Below are 18,201 nucleotides of genomic sequence, written 5' to 3'. Positions count from 1 at the left end.
GGTATCTTTGAAACATGACATGCATGGGCTATGTGCACAGATTACAAAGAAACCATGTTAAAGGAGCAAGATTAAGGAATCAGATGACAACGTTTGCACAGTATTTTTGTTGTGTAAAAAATGTGTATTATATTGTGAATTTCAGAAAAATCTAAATTTTCCTCGTATCTCAGGTCCCACAAAAAATCTGAAAACGTTGCTATCCAAGCCTTTTAATGCGAAGGAAGACTACCATTTCATCATGTTGGTCTGGTCCAAAGCAAAGCATATTGTAGTAAGTGAACAACCGGAACATAATGAGCTTACACAATCATTGAAACCAGGTGCTAAATAACACCTGGTTGTGATCAGATAGACAATTATGGGGTTGCTTTGGGTCAAAGAAGTTATATTGTTATCAAAATTTTGATTATTATGAATAGATAAATACAGAAAATGCCTCGACTCCGGATCAGAATTAACATTTGCTGTGTATTGCGTCCACAGGTGCATCATTTGAGAGGCCCAAAGTGGTCATCAAAGAGTGGAGTATACGACGGGAGAACACCATCCAAAAACCAGACCTAGTAGAGGATGTACCCTTGGAGTGGAAGGTGCCGCAGATAGAGAGACTTTGGCTTGGTAGAGAGCCTGAAGACAAGACCATGAGATTGAGGGCGTTTTTATCGTGTATGTACAGTGACTCTCCTGCCATGTTGAAGACAGCCTATGTTCCCAGGCATGCCATTGTCTTATGTTGCGTTCTCAGGTGAGCTTGTGTTTTTGTGTCATTGTTTTTATCACTACTTTTACAGCTGAAGTTACACCAGTACGCAGCAATGGAGTTAGCATTATATATCAGGTGTACTGCAGAAATGAATGAATGGGTGGTTTTAGTTAGTGGTAGTTTTGCCTGGCTAAAGACTGGCTAAGACTGGCTAAAAGAAAGGGGAGCTGAACATAAAGCAACAGAGCTTCTGGAGATGGCTTATAACAGAGAATTGTGGCATGACATGATCGCCAACGTCTTAGGATATGGCACCTAGAGAGAGAGAGAGAGAGAGTTTTGCCTGAGAGGGATTTTGTGTGATAAGTGGTGCATTGAGATTTAATATATGCTTAAGCACAATGTCCTCTTACCAGAACCAGATATTATCAGTGGTACCCCCAGTGCAAGTCAAGTCAAGTGTCTCTTGTATAAATGTGTTGATTATCCAACAGGGTAGCCCAATGATATCAGGCTCACAAAAAGAGTTCTTGAAAACTATTTCAGCCCAAGTCTGAAAGACCCAAATAGTGTGTATGCTATATTGGTTAAGAATGGTTATTTAGTAAAACATACTTTATAATGTTAAATTAAATTAAATGAATGTGATAACATGCTATTCTTTGGTTCACCTCAAGTTCGGTAGTGACATCAATGCTTTTACGCGGTTGCGCTTCAAGCGTGCCGACAAACCGCCCTGTAGGCGTATGTGTACACTCTGCGCGAATTGTATAGAACTGCATTGATACAGTATATAACCTGGCATTAGGACCCAATAAGTTGGCATTTCCAGAGAGAGACACTCCATAAAGGATCAGACCAATGAATTGGTGCTTGTTCTTAATTTTTATTGAAGCTGATGAAGCACTTATTAAATTGAACTTTAAAAAATATTGATACATGGCCACAGATCATCATAATGACTGGCTAATCGTCAGTGGACAATGACTATGAGGCAAATCATGGCATCTGGACCAAGGCAGACTGATGTAAATCCTACCATGCTGTCTAAAACAGGCATGAGAATTTTCAGTTTAAAACTGAATTCAGTTTTTTTTATAGTCAAAATTTCCGCAACTTTATTTAATTTCAGCCTGTTTTTGGTACTTTTTGCCCAATTTCACGCGCATTTTCAGTTTTTTCAGTTTTTTTTAGGAAAGTGCAGTCTCATGCCTGCTAAAAATGACTGATGCAAATCATGCCATGTAGTCTGAATAGTGTCTTATCAGAACTCTCTGGTAGATTACAGCTAGTGGACATAAACTATAATAATTATTTGATGATTAATAATTGCTAAATATTAATTGCATATTGACAGGTACATGCTGCATTTTACTCCGCCGATTTTAAGACGCCACGAGTTGGATGCTTTTCTAGCCCAGAGTGTCTCTCCAATACTAAACCAACCCAGAATACTCATGGATTTGAAAGTAAGTTGACTGCACTAACTATCATGCAATTTGAAGGGGCCAACTCAGCCCTTAATTGCATCTCATCTCTCACACCAAAGTTAACATAGCAAGAAATTTGATTAGCCTTTATTAGCAGTGTGATGTTGTTTGATGGACAGCTTTCTTCGCACAGGACATAGGAACATGATAGTAAACTGTTGATTTCTTCTGATTGCCTTCATTCAGGACAGGGTGGACATGGGGCTACAAACTACAGGTTTCAAAGGGTTTGAAAGGAAAACCTACTGTTATGTCCCTCAGATGCTCAGATGATCCTGTACAAAAGTATAGGCAATGGTACATTTTTCAGAAATTTCATGAGTTTTTGACAAGCGATATCTAAATTTTTAAAATAACAACAAAAATGCCATGCAAAACCCAAGTAAATTTGGGTAACCAAAACTATTGTTGAAAGTGTAAAGAATGTTAATTTTGTGATGACAATTAAGATGTCCTTTGATCTGTACTGGTGTCTATATAATCATGGGTAGATGCGCAATGTAATTATTTCACATAAACTAATCCTAAGCATAATCCTAACCCTAACCTTTTGTGTAAATTACTTGAAGGAGTAACCTAGTCAGGCTGTCAGGTCTCAAATTAAATAACTCTTTGTCTCCTGCAGGTACACAATATCACCCCTAGGGGAGTCCAGTTGGCTGCAATATTCATGCGTGGTGTAGAGGCTGCCCTGTTTGCCAATGATGCCTGTGGTGCACCCATCCCATGGGAGTTATGCTGTCCATGGCTATTCTTTGATGGGAAACTCTTCCAGTCCAAGTTGACCAAGGCTATGACAGGTAGCAATCTCAGAGACATGTGTGATGGCAAGGTAAGGAAACTAGACTTCAATTAAAATTAAAATTAAAAAGTTTAGTCACAGATGCTACTTTTCAGGTTTTGGCCTGAATTCATGTTTTTTGTGAGTCCAAATTCCCACGTTTTTTTATTTATTTACAGCCCGTTTGGGGCTTTTTGGCCTCTATTCACATGCTTTTTTAGGTTTTTTGAGTGAAACTGAGTGACATCAGCCTGTTTAGTACTAAATTGATTGCCTTTCAGGTGGCACCAACTGTTTTAACATTTTTCATGGCACGCAGCTTGCCCAATAAAATGAAGATGTTTCGGTATTTATGCTTGCATGAGTTGAGGGCATTATACAGTAACTATCTTAAGTATTCTTCACACCACTGATGACTTTTACAGTTACACATTAAGAATGACATCTGAAGTGATGAGAAAAAAAAATCAGTTTTGAGTTATGGGTGCCCAGTACTGCCCATGCCTATTTGCTTATAACTGTCAAAGTAACTGTTGCTTATTATTATTATTTTTGTGGTAAACTACAACAAAATTACACCTGTAAGTGCATGGAATTAGCGAAATTCTACCATAATTAGGCAATGAAATGGATGGAAGTTTAAGTCATAAGTTTTGTCCATTCAATTTTGTGATCGTCACTGACATGACTGATGCAAGTTTTAAGCTTACTCACAAAATATGGCATGGAAATGTTTGCATTTTGGTCAATTTTTCATTGAAAAATTGGAGGGGGCGTTTAATAGAGGGGGAGCATTTTTGCAGACAATACGGTATATTAACCACAAACAGGTGCTTCTGCTGCTGTCATGATGATCTAAAATTAATTTTTTTACTCAACTTGTCATATTGTACCAAACTAGTATCTTTGGATTATGCATAGTACAAGATTCAAAACAAAATGAATCAATGTGAATAACCTCTGTATGTAAATTGTGTTTGTAATACACAGATGGACCAGGTTGGTAAAGTCGAGCGCATGAAGCAGTGTATACTAGAAGGCATGCATCCCAACTTTGCCCGTCCAGTGATCCCACAGATGGCACCCCCACACTACCAACACGGGCCACCACCACCGCCACCCGAATTCTTCTACAACTTCCATCCGGCAGGAGCACCGTTGCCCCCAATGCCACAGTATCCGATGAATAGAGGGAGGGGCATGATGGGTGAGTGCTCCATGGGAAAGTTTCAAATACTTGTTGTGTAGAATTTCGTACCAAACCTTTAAATCAGGAGTCCTACGTGAAGAGGTTCCTAATGGGGCTCTTACTGAAATGCCAATACATAGGAAGTGACATGAGTACCTACTTCATTTTTATTTTTTGTTCATAGCAAAGATAAATCCTTTGTGGTTATAATCTGATCTATTGTTTACACACAAGCAGGTGCAAGGAATGCCTGCACTTTTCTCTCACACGTGCTAAGTGGAAGAATTCCTGACTATCCTGTTAGAGGAATTTCAGTGAGAGCCCTCACAATAAAGAAAACAATACAATTCAAACAAAACTTGTTACCTTCCAACAAGGATATATAAGAAAATAGGTATAAATATTAACACTATTATCAGTTGCAGTTATTTGACTGCTATCATTAGGTCTTTTTGATAAAGACGAATGTTAAATACTTGGAAAAATGGTATAACTTACAGTAATACAGTGAACAAAACTATAGTAAAAACTTGCCAATATATATCCAGTTTGAAATGAAGAGTATTTCGTTTTATGTTGACCAAAATTCAGTTATTGTTACAACTCGAGTATTTAATTTCAAAATGTTATGTTACTGAGTAGCAGACACCAATTATCCTAATTTGATTTTTCTTTTTCCATTTTGTTCTGCATCAACACAAATTGAAACTTTGATATTTCTGTTAACTGCAGAAAGTGCAGGGATAGCTTTATGCATAAAATGTGTGATGCAACATGCCTTTTGTTTTGCTTAGTATAGATATGTTGAGGTAAAAAGTTATATAGTGGCAGACGTGTGTATACCTCACTCATTAGTTATGTAGTGTGTTAGGTCCCAGTTATAGGTATGTAGACTGTAGATGCCGTAATTGGCAGAGCTCTATTATTGGCATTTGCCAAAGTTTTGATGTTTTGTCCACGCAATGTTAATTTAACATTTTTGTCTTCACACACTAGTTATTTGAAAGTTCTGTTTCCTCATGTAACATGCCATTTCCATATCCATTTATTGTTATTGGGAACACTCTCATAAGTGTTTTTTTTACCCTATTATTGCCAAACATCCCTCTGTTTTTAAGTCATAGTATTAACACTAACACTAATTTTCCCTGTATGATTTAGAGAAGTTGACCTTTAAAAAAGTTGTAGTTGTAATAGTTCCCAACAAATTTTTAGAATTTCAAAGAGAAATGTATGCTTGATTGACTTTGATTGAAAATTAAGCATCTTTTAGAAGTATAAAGTTGAATTGTTGACATGTAACAAACATTTTAACCTTCATTTGTTCCAGAAAAGTAACTCATTGTATTAAAAGCATGCTAAAATCATGTGTTTCATCCAGTTTGTAATATGCATGACTAAAGTTTAGAGCAAATGTTACAATTGTCCTCGCCACTTGTCATGCACCTTTTGAGGTGGGTCATATATGCATCAGAAGGTGTGTGACATGGATGGCAGATTCCATTGTAAACTCGCTTCTTTTCAAATTATCTTTAGAAGCCAGTGTTCAAGCTCATATCTTAAGGCAAGTCCATTTGACTGCCACTCAGTGTCTGAAATAAGGAAAATATGGAGCTTGTCCCGAGGATAACTAAAGCATGAATTCTGCTTGTCCTCAAAACATTTTGGTTGTCCCCAAAATATATGTCATGTTTTTGAGTGCAAGAATCCAAATAGTGGTTGTCCAGGGGATAAGTGCACAGCTCAATATGGTTGTCCCCAATGATATTTGGACAAGAGGATAAGTGCTTATTTCGAACACTGCTGCCACTGAACAGTAAATGTCTTGTGTTATATACAGATTTATCAAGTGTTCAAATGCAAGCACATAATGAGCCCAGCACTGATTGTTACTTACCAAAATGCCAATACAAGGTTGTGTAAACTATTCTTTATTTTTGTTTTGTGATGGTTGTGTTTGCAGCCAAGAGACATGTAAGTGGGAGAGGTGGACGTCTGGAGGTAGCTGGAGTTGTTGTAGGGGAGTGGGCAGGGAGTGACGGTGCCAGGGGAAGGGGGTAAGTGTCACAGCTACTTTTGTTTATTTTCTTATAATTGAGTTATGTAATGTGATAAAGGGAAATTTAGGTACATACACTTTGTTTCCCATTTATTGCAGGGAACAATAAATCAATGCCTAAGCAACACACTGCTAACAGCTGTACATATCCACTCGTGACCATATTTCAGAATACAACACAAACGCACAATCTTGGATATTTAATGACAATACTAACTAGTCACTAGTGTGTTGGTATGGTTTGATTCACTAACGTGTTATGCACATGTGGGCGTTCATCATACAGTGTACGCGGACAATTGTTACGATGTTTGCAGCTGTGTTCATTCAAATGAAATTTTTACTATAGTGAGAAAAATCGGAAAAGTATAATTTTATATCATAATTTGTATTCCTATATCTCTCAATGCTTGAGTTCTCTTGGTGGGATTTTGGATTACGCTATCATGCATAGTTTCGAAATATACCAATCTTAGTAAAGTCCTGTAAGGTGTGCTGAGGCTTGTGGGTTTTTCCCTTCCAAACCTTGTTACTGCATCAATATTGAAGCCACTCCCATACTTTGTCCATTTACCAGAATCATGCAACCACATAAACAGCGTAAGGTCCGCAAACTCTGGTACAACCACAAAATTCATTTAGCACGCCGTCAACGTCGCCGGTACGAGCGCAAGTGGAAGAAAAGCGGACTGGATGCGGATAGGCAGCTCTTTAACCCTAACCCTACCCATGGTTTTTTTGCTATCGGAAGGGAAAGAAGAAACGAAAAAGGAGAGAAGATGAGGAGAAAAGTCACTTGGCACCCCCGGGATTCGACCCTGGGACCCCTCGCATGCCACGCAGAAGATCCCCAGCATGTAGCCACACAGGTGACGTTGGCCCGGCCAACGATTCCATGGGTATATATGTCTTGGGCTGATTGCGTCATCAAGTCACATGGAATGCATGCACGCAGAGTGGTTTTAATAGTGAGCTTTAGTGAGACCTAGTTGGGTTAGGGTTAATGATCAGAAAACGCTTGTCAACAACTTACTCAAAAAGGCCAAGGAAGAGTATTATAAGGATAGTAACGATCACAATGAAGAGGGCCCCCATATAGAAAGGTGAATGCACTATTTGAATGAAAAATACAAAGTGTACCAGTTTAGGCAATGGACCCACAGCACCTGAATTTCTTTTGTTACAATCCCGAATCACAGGCTACTTGGGGCTTTTAAATATCCTGTCTAACTCTCACTTTTTATGCCTCCACCGGAGGTATTATGTTTCCTGGTTGTCCGTCCGTCCGAGCTTGCGAGTGCAATTTCTCGGAAGTGGTAAGGCGTATAGTGATGCAATTTGGTGGAGGGGTGGCAATTGGCAGTCTCCAAATTTTAGCAGGTTTTTGTTGCAAAATATGGTAATTAAGTACCTAATTTGCATAATTTATGCATATCAAGCAAAATAACCTTGTGCACAGATCTGTACGAGTTACAGTGATGAAACTTGGTGGAGAGTAGCACATCCAGAAGTTCTTGACCTGATTTGCTTTTCAGCGCAAAATTTGAGTAATCGCAAGGTCATTGTGAGGTCATTTGGGGTCATCCAGGGTCAAATCGCCATATATTGTTGCAGGTTCATGAAATTTGGTGGGAACGACTACTGTAGGAAGAAAAAAATGTCAAGGTCATTTTGGGGTCATCTGGGGTCAAATTGCCATAGACTGCTGCAGGTTCATGAAATTTGGTGGGAACAGCCACCAAATTGAGGATAAGAATGTGAATGTCATTTTGGGGTCAAGTGAAGTTGCACCAGTTAAAATGATGGGCGTCAAGTCAAGGTGGAGGCATTGCGGCCGACGCTTTGCGTCGAGAACCGCGAAATTCTAGTTCTTATTGTATACCTTGCAAAGTATATTTATTTGTACTGTATGTAAGGTTTTTATTTTCCAGAGAATTTAAGGCATGTATTTTGCTGATGTGCTGGGATATATCAAGTATGCATGTCTTTTGCACCTGAAATTCATTGTGATTGTTCAAAACAGATGTGTGATTGATATCCATAATACAATGTATTTGCAAACCATTTTGATATGATGACAAAGAAATTCAAATGAGTCTTGAGACATGTTTTAATCAACTTTGAGTAGTAAGGCTTGAAAGCCAGGTGTCAGCTTGAGAGCCAGGTGTTCCAAGAGAAGATATAAAAACTAACTGAACCTGTTATCATGCACCAATGAGTACTTCAGTAGAACAAATTCAAATAGTTTGATTGAAGCAATGAATTTACAAGTGTAGAGGTTCATATCGATGTAATTTTTTGCATAATGCATGTTACTATTATAATTATTGTCCCCATCTAAAAACATGGAGTGCTTTACGTGATTTGCAATACAGAACAAAGGGCAAAACAGCTTTTCACTGGGAAATGAATCTGTGATGTTACCCTGTATTGACATAATAATACAATACAGTAGGTTTATAGTTGAATGCTATTTGGCAACATGCTGTGATCACAACGACAGGGACTGTCTTTTGGAATTTACAGGAGATCATTAATTAGCTCTTCAAGGAGAGCTGTTTAGAGCATTTACAAATACAATAGAATGTAAGGAGAGAATGGTCAACTAAGGAGAGCTAAAAATCACTCTCCTATATCAGATTTAAGGATAGCAGTAAAGAGCGTTTGCTCTCGCTCACCTCAAAAGGCAGTCCCTGCAACGGTATGCAACATTTCAATTTTAAATGCATGCTTTTATAGAAGTATTTTATTCTCTTTTGTTTGCGACTTTACAGGGGGATGTATTCTGTGTCTGGAAGTGGAGGTATGCGAGGTGGAAGGGGAGGTGGTGGCCGTGGTGGGATGAGTAGGGGCGGCTATCATGGCAATGGCTCAACATCATCTGGCCCAGGGGTAAGATATTTAAGCAATTTTCCAGAACATAAAAAAGAGGAAAAAGTGATTTAAGTAAAATCAGTTTTGAAAGTTCACATTTCACTAGCTCAGGCTCAGTGCTGTCTGAGATAGCCCAGCTGCTTCGTATGGGTGCATGTGCTGAATTGCTATTCAAAGGAAAAGAAAGAATTGAACCCAAGAAGATCAGCGGATTACAAGTGGAGTCAGGCTGAGTGCTGGCTGTTATCCTCCGATATACAGCCCAATATGTCAGCTGGATTTGATGGCCATGAAGCAGCCACAGGTATATGCACCGCTCATCAAAATTGCAGCGATCAAGCAACCAAGCCAGTGCTACACTCAAGATTCTATAAATCTCTAAAGTCAGTTTCAATAATTTGGAAGAATGTAGTGACTAAAATGTTACTAATTTTTTACTACATATCCAGAGCTTTGGTCTTATGTTCTTCACCATGTAAGAAGTAAACTTTTCTGGTATTTATTATCCAATCTAATGACCATACATGTGTGCATTGATGATAAAATGTTTGCTTGATGATATCTTTTTGTAGGGCTATGGGGGACAAAGACTTGCAAGACCAAAGAAACAAAAGAGGAAAGAAAAAGGAGGCAGCGGCGATGGTCGTGGACGAGGGAGAGGTATAACAATAGAACAGGAGGAACCGTCACCGGGCAGACATGAAGGAAAAGAAGAAGACACAACTTCAAGCTCGGATGAAGATGAAAGTGACCTGAGCAGCTCTGATGAAGGCGTTCCAAGTGCAGCATTCAGTGACGCTAAAGAATCTCTGTCACCAACAGGGCATTCAGGTGGCGGCGGGGACTTCCAGTTAGCTAGTGCAGATTTTGCACAACATGAACAACCTATATCAAGTTATCATGAGGGCGGTTACGACCTGCCCACCACACATACTCGCTTTAACGGAGGCATGGAACATGTGACCAGTCCAGACAGCGGTGTTAGTACCACAGAGTATGGGAAGACGCCGTAGCCTCCTGGTGGCAACTCTATTTTGATACAATGTTTATGCCAAGCTGGGAAGGGGGGATGGGCAGGGATAATACATGGGGTAATACATGGGGTTGGCAAAAGTGTGAGAGAATTCATTTTTTCCATATCTATCAATGTTGTATATGAGGTGTGCTGTGATAAATCACAAAGTGATTTGTATGAGAGTGATTAGTATGTAAGGCATGGGTTACTTTTCAAGGGTTATTTTTCAATGTGGCAATCTTTTTTTTTTGTACGAGATATCTACAATTATGCTTCTTAGTACTACTATTACTACTACTACTACTATCCTTGAAAACAGGACTGACTTCAGGAAGCATCAGCTTGTGGTGGTATTCAGTCTCAACTCTAAATATCTCAACATCCTGGATAGTTGGTCAAATGTATTCACCCTGCGATATTGCACATTCATAATAACTACAGTTCTTCAGTGTTGGCTTCAGTGTAGGCTACAGAAAAGTGTAATAACCGTTCCTCATCTCTGTAGGTTGGTGATGTACATATAATAACTAACCACGATGGGTTATGCTGAAGTTACACATTTTTCTCTGGTCACACTGAACTCAAGGATTTGAGTGAATTTTGACCGTATAAATCTAAAATGGATTTGGTAGCACATTTGTAAGATAACTCTGTCAGCAGCAATATTTTTCCCAACTTACATGATGTGTGACTACATCATGCAATTCCTGTATAGGCCTGCTGTTGTGTTCATTCAATTGTATGCTGAATAAACAAGACCAACTATACCAACGCCACACAAAAAACAAAATTTTTACCCACTTGGCCAAACTTTGCATTTATTAGTAACCATTAAAATTGAGTGTAAGAGATATAGCCAATTTAAATGTTTATCCTTTCTACATTACAACTCTGAAAGATTATATATAAAAAAATATGTACTCATCAGCTTCCCATAACTTGAGCAAAGAAGAAAAAAAACAAAAACAAGAAATCAACTTCTTGTCATGTATAGATTGTCCTTAAAAATCATATGAAAAAAAAAAACCTGTAGATTTGTAAGATTTATTTTACTTCACGATTAATCGCCTTATGTACAATTTTTCTAATGTTTCTCTCTCAAGTCTGTATACAGTAAGTTCGTTTCCTCTCCATCATGTTGAATGAACGAGGATCATAGTTTTTTTGCCCTTTTCGAGTTTTAAGGCAGAGAAAATTGTTAGGCAAATTATGTCACAATATTTCCAGTATACTTAAGATTTTATTTTTGACTGATGCTGGAATACTATGTTTGTAACGTGTGTCATACTGTGAGAAAACAATTTGCACTGCCTGTGTCAATAGTTTTTCTCTCTTATTCCATTTTTTGAAAGTGATTTATTGATATATTTTTATTTCTTGTTATTTTGTTAAGTAAGCCCATAATCATTTTCTTGGACTCAATTTGAATGATCTATTTGTATATTTTAAACATGCAAGAAGTGGTTCAAATGTTTTCAGTATCTCATAACAGATGGCAACTTACACTTGAGATGTTATCATACATGCACGTCATAGCAATTGAGTCCCAGGGTATGAGTTTTCTGTTTGCTTTTGTACTTTATAAGAGGACTTGAACCAAAGAACCCACTATATATTTCACATAATATATATTTACCAACAGGGTAACTGGGAGGGTGGCGGGTGGGCTGCATAATGGTAGCACATATATATAGACTGCAGTAATGACTGCACTATATGCAACATTTCTGCCCATAATCGTCACGATTTAAAACAAACCAACCCAGGGAGAGACACAAGTGCCTTTGCTATGAGACAAGATAGCTGCCGTCCAAAGTTTACTCACCTGCTTTCATTATATGAATCACGCACAAATTGGAACTTTGACTCTCAGGTAATGAGTTTTATTATTAACAATGAAATAACTAATTTACACTAATTGGGAAAAGTTCCAGCGTATTGAAGATAATGAAATGTGTTGACAAGACTATGGCAGTATCTTAAATCATGGCGTTTCCGGTCCAAAAAGATATTAGCTTTCTTTTTCTTTTTTGGATCTGATTGTTGGGCTTTGTTTGTAGCAACCATGATGAGAGGAGCTTTTAATGATAATGACCGATTTAATGTCAAGCTGATTGTCCAATAAGCGCTATGTATTTTGATAATGAAACGCAACTTTCGAATGGCATTGAAAAGTACGATACAAATCGTTATAGATTGTTTTCTTTTGTAATGCCATCACCAGTTGGTCTTGTTACGTGACTGGGAATGAAAAATTCCAACTGTAGGTTCAAAAAGGTTACAATAATGGGACATAAATTCTGAATGATTAGAATCCATCAAAATTACATCTGTGATGCATTTAGATGAAAGATGTGTTGCTGATGTGTTCTATTGGTCATGCAGTGCCTCTCTCAGGTCATTGTGCGCAAACAGAGCCTTGTTATTTCTATGCTTGTATTTCTTGGCAATTCTAGCATAACGCATGCAAGAAATTTGATCTGTAGTTTATAAAATAGATTAACCCCGTACGTATGTAATTGTAAGGCTCTCAAGCACTTTCAGGATCCGCAAGGTATGAAACACTGCCATCTGTCACTTGCTTTCCAAACGATTTGCGACCAACCTTGTACAGGCATTTTTTCAAGTAACTTTCAATCAACGTCCAGATGATGAATATGTAATGATTATTACTATTATATTCCAATATTCTTCCATTTTTTGCTTGAGTACTAACAAAGTAATGTATTCAATGAAACCATGCTATGCCTAATAGGCCTGAACCATCAGGGTGGGGTTGGGTGTATTTTATACTTCGGCATCTGAATTGTAATGCTCATAATGGTATCCAGGGGGGTCCAAACTACCATGTTATACAGCTAGCTTGAAAGTGCTTTCATATCAGTGGATGAATTCTGTTCTTATGGCACAAGTACATCACCTAAGCAATAAGCATGTCATGACAACAAGCTCTTAACGCGGCTGTGTACTCTAGCCATTGTTTCTTTCTCAAAATTGAGTTTTTATGATATGTTTGTACCTTGTTATGTTTTTTATAAATACAAGGAATGAAAATCCAGATTTGTAAACTCCAACTGCAATATTTTAAGGATTTTATTTCACTATTCCACTCGTGTTTGAAATTGAAAAGGAAAGAAAATCTTTGTTGTACCAGCAAGGTACACGCGCAAGCAACAACTCATCGCGTTGCGTATCGCGCAATTTGTTAACGCACAAATACGCTGACGCATATGCGACGCTTATCTGCATGCGCGGCGCATCTTATGGAAACACCACGGAAGCACTGATTTCACAAAAACCCAGTGGTCAAATGGCTCCGTTTTAGCTGATAAAATGTGGGTTTTTTCAAGTTCTTTCCCCGATTTAAATATCAAGTTATGAATGGATTTCGCTCAAACTTCTCAAGGGGCTGTGGATTTACCCGATGTTCACGTAATATAAGTTTCAAAAACGAAAACTGTCGCATGCTCCTGTGAGATTCGATGGAAGTGCAAAATGTGACCGCTTTAAACTTCAACGGCCATTATTTCAATGTTCATTTTCTCGGTAAAATGACGATTTAGGTACACGATAACTCAATAAATACAGCGTCTATAGGTAAGCAAATATGATCATCGTAAAAAGCATGATCGACTCAAGAAACGGTTTTCTCATTTTTTTATATTTTGGTCTATTTCCGATTTTGGGCATCATTTTTGTGCAAATAGGCGTTTTGAATTTTAAAAAGTTCATTTTGATGCCTTATATGGTCAATATCTCAAAAAATAAGGCCAATATCAAAACAATAAAAAAACCGTTTTTGGAATGGAGCCTCAAGATTGAGCTAAAAACAAAATAAAATATTTTGGAAAGAGTGTTTTTTTGTTATGATGTACCTAACAAATATTGCCAAAAACTCACTTTTTTGTGATTTTCTTCAAAATTGTTGTTTTTACCCCAAATCTGTATTTATATTAAGATTTATTGATGTCTTGCCTTCATAAAAATGTATACTTTTATATGTTTTATGCGAATAATTACAAAGTTATTGCACTTTTACTACATGCATGTCTGAGAGTACACAGCCACCTTAAAACTCCATCTAATGAGGATTGTGAGTCTACCATTTGAGAACTCTTGTCAAACTAGCACTTTTGTCAAACTAGTATGTTTTGATACAGCTTGACATTAGTTCTAATGTATTATGGTAGCAATTAATGACACCTAAAAAAACCATTTTGAGCATTAAATTTAGAATGTTTTGAATTGATTTGCCGAGTCATTTTCTGCACAGAGCAACGTTTGATACCACTTTGTTCCTAGGTAGATTATCCTTTCATAAGGATGTTATCTGACTGTTATCACAGGATGTTAACAAATGTTTTCTCTGTGCAGTTAAATGCTTCTCATAGATTCCTTTGTTACAATGTGATCTGTTGCACAATGTATCAATGGAATCATCATGTCCATTTTGCGCAAAAATATTAAGTCGGAACAAACTGAGGCCTTACTTAGTTATTGATTGTAAAAAAGAACCTGTAGGACAAACTAAGCATTGTATTCAAAACATAGCACTTGTGCTATGCTTAATTGGTGTTATCCTGGGGATATGTGTAGTTAACTTAGTCCCTGCATTGTGTATTATATGTTACTATGTATTAAAAGAAGAAATAATACTAAAAATGTAAAACAACCCTATATCATTTTTTGATCATGTTTGATTTATATGCAGCGAAACTCGAGCAATACGATTTGACAGTGATTACGAATAGAGGGATGATTCATTCAAATCAAGTTGCTCAAGCTCTGGACTGTTCATGGAAATTTATTACCAAATCAACCGGTAGTAGGGAGGGGTAAGAGTACACAAAAACAATTGATGGCAGATTGAGCAACTAATAATCTGTGTGGTTATTCACCACACCCAATCTGCCATGTTTCAATCATTTTGTTGCTTCTTCAACCTGGTGAACAGGCAACAAAGCTATCTTACGGTTTTCAAGCAAAGTTGTTTCTTTACAAGCATGGACTTTCGTTCCCTTGCTCTGGACTTTGAGAGTGATGAATCATTCCTCTAATCTGTCCAAAAATTATCCCCCTTTCTGCAAGCCTTGAACAGCCTGTTGCGCTGCCCCATGTCTAAGCATCTAATAATTATATTATAGTCCATTTTATAACCTGTTTGTGTGTTTCTCTAAGCTAAAATTGATTGTACTTGACCTTAGGTATATGCTCTGTATGCTAACTAGCTATTCAGGGAATGTAAAATGCTCTGTTATTAAGCTTTCTTTCAATAGGTTTTGCCCCAATGATTGTAAAGAAAATTGATTATGATTGATTTAGTTGTAGCAAAAAGAAATGTTATGCTGTAGGAGATGGCATTGATGAATTAGGGTAAAGAGTTACCGGGTTTTCTTTGATATGCAATGCTGATAATTCCTATATTTGCATACAAATTTTATGTAATTTTATTTCCTTTAGGTGAATGGCAAGTCCATAAATCAGCCGCTTTGAAATTGGCTCCTTGCATTGATCCTTAGCAAGACGGTTAAGGCAGAGGAATAGGGAGGCCTCATATCCACTTGTGGTCTCTTTTTGTATCAGCTACACAAATTGTGAGGTCAACTTGGAAGCTTTAAGATGCTGGTGGGACTGTCTTGCCAGCTGAAAAACTAATATCCATTCAATGACCATAGGGCTGCTTTGATATCATTCAAGGAACTGTGAATGTGATTCCTTTGCCTTTGCAGTCTTGGACTGTTTGATGTGATATAAAGTATTCAGATTGGATCAGTTGTGGTTCCAATGATCTATTCCAGTTGAAATCCATACACCCCCCTATGCAAGACATGACCATAATCTCCCACACACAGGGTGAAGAATTCAAGTAACCCAATTTGAAATTCACACTCCCTGTGTGGAAGATTAAGGTCATGTCTTCCATAGGGGGTGTATGGATTTCAACTGGAATAACCCAATTTTCCAAAGCTGTGCAGTTGTTAGCAAGTACCCAAGCTGATGATGATCTGATGAGGTACCAGATACAATGCAGGAGCACCTGAGGTTTACCAATGTGCTCTGGGTCATTAGACATTGTATATTGTTGAATGCTTTTGGGAATTAGGACTTGGATGATCATTCGAGATCATTCAATTTTGATTTGCAGCGTAGTTCAGCAATTGCAACATATTTTAACGAATCCTATGTATCCCAATCGCTAAATGATTTTTCTCATATATTGAGTTTGTATTATTTTTAGTTGCCCAATTGGCCTGTAGTCTAATAATAAATATATGCCTGTATATGTTAAGTTTGTTGCTGAAACTCCTTAACTTTATTAACTCCTAGCAGCAGATCTAATCAGTTCAGTAACACATATGTATTGAGTATTTCTGTGTAAAGAGAGATCTGATGATGATACCAGTACATGGTTCGTTTAGATGTATTAAGGAAAGATGCCATCAAGTTTAACCCTAATAAGTCCCATTAAAGGCAATAAAATTGAGTAAAAAGTATTCATAACTTTTGTTAATATTTAGGAAAGTAACAGTAGATATATCCCATATTTGTTATCAAGTATCAAATTTCCCTGTAGAGTCTTTGTGTACGTAGGATTAGTAACTACTACCCTTTATAGATATAGTATTTGTTTTTTTAGTAAGTATATAGAGACATGCAATAAGTGTGTTACTTCTATATTGGGCTATTCCAGTTGAAATCCATACACCCCCTATGGAAGACATGACCTTAATCTCCCACACGGGGGTGTAGATTTGGAGTAATGGAGTAACCCATGCAGTTCACTCCATCTTAAATTTACACTCCCTGTGGGATATTATGGTCATGTCTTCCATCCATATAGGGGGTGTAATGGATTTCAACTGGAAGAGCCTGTTGTCGCATATTGGAGTGATTTGTTGGGAGCAAATTTACCATGACAACTCAAGAAGTATGTAAATGTTACATATGAAGAAGTTTTGCTATTTGTGATACCAATTTTGAAGACCATAGTGTGACATGACTTGCAACACTTGTGGAAGTTTGCCATGCTGTCTGATAATATAGATAAGCACAACAGGTTTCCAATATGCTACAAATATAGTTTGTTCCTTTTTATTTACCCATTATGTCTATGAGAGCAAGTCCTTTTTTATGTAATCAGGGAAGCCGTAGTCAAGGCCCTACAGATTGAACTAGAGTATTATTATCATTGTTAAATATGTAAGTATAATATCTTCTAAAAATGTAAATTTCTTTTCCAGACATGCTTTAAGGAACTCCTGTGTTTACAAGTTTGAGTTACCATACGACAACCCCCGAGTGCCCATGAACAGGAGAAAAAAATGAATACCGGTAAATCAGAAAGAAAATAAATGGTACCATGAACAGTGACCACCAGATTATGGCTACTACCAAATTCTACACCCTCCCAAGTTTTTTGCCTGTAACTGGTCGACTATTGTAGAGAAGAAATAACGTCCTTGAAAGTATTTTTTTGTTTTGATATGTTTATTACATTTGTTAGCTGGAAATGAAATACTAAAAAGAACTGTATGATCTTGTTGAAACTTGTAACTAAATGAAGAATATGTAGAATTCTGCAGTCTCGTCTCTTATCTGGTCATTGATAAATGTGGAAGGAAGTGTGTCGTAAAGTAATTTAGCAGAGAACAAGATGTAAATTCCAGTCTCTGCCATGTATATTAATTTTCAGCTGAGCAGTATAAGACCATCTATTAAAAAAATACTTGTTCCATCATTTTGTTTTTTGTTATTATCAGACTTGAGACAGACTTTGTTTTTTCTGAAATGTTACTTGTCATTTGATGACAATTGTACAGAAACGTAGGGGAACTTGAAAAGGAAGAAAAGATGTTGGGTTGGGAGAACTTTCAAGCAATGGTAAGCATTAAGAAAAAAAATACAATGCAAACTTGTTGTTATTTTTAGTATAATTGTGCTTCTAATGCATGTTTATTCACTTTAAACCTAATATGTGAAGTGCACCCATCTTGAGAAACTCAAGCACAGCTACAGGTGACATAAATCTTTTTTCTAGCAGACTCAAGACAGGGGTTTTATCTGGTTTTAATTGTTTGAATATGTAA

At 37.3% G+C, this 18,201-nt stretch overlaps 1 protein-coding gene across 1 annotated transcript in view; it reads left to right on the top strand.

Annotated features, from left to right (window-relative positions):
* LOC140148504 (constitutive coactivator of PPAR-gamma-like protein 1 homolog) overlaps positions 1–10,186 on the top strand; it is a 78,876-nt gene extending 68,690 nt beyond the window's left edge. Inside the window, 7 exon segments of the mRNA XM_072170489.1 lie at positions 487–748; positions 2,064–2,175; positions 2,822–3,028; positions 3,968–4,184; positions 6,130–6,223; positions 9,000–9,117; positions 9,672–10,186. Of these exon segments, the coding sequence (XP_072026590.1) occupies positions 487–748; positions 2,064–2,175; positions 2,822–3,028; positions 3,968–4,184; positions 6,130–6,223; positions 9,000–9,117; positions 9,672–10,112 (1,451 nt within the window). The 3' untranslated portion in view covers positions 10,113–10,186.
* The last annotated feature ends 8,015 nt before the right edge of the window (positions 10,187–18,201 follow it).

The sequence above is a fragment of the Amphiura filiformis genome, chromosome 3 (assembly GCF_039555335.1).
Source record: "Amphiura filiformis chromosome 3, Afil_fr2py, whole genome shotgun sequence".
Taxonomy (NCBI): domain Eukaryota; kingdom Metazoa; phylum Echinodermata; class Ophiuroidea; order Amphilepidida; family Amphiuridae; genus Amphiura; species Amphiura filiformis.
Note: the sequence above shows the minus strand (reverse complement) of the source record. Positions and strands in the feature narration are given on the sequence as shown.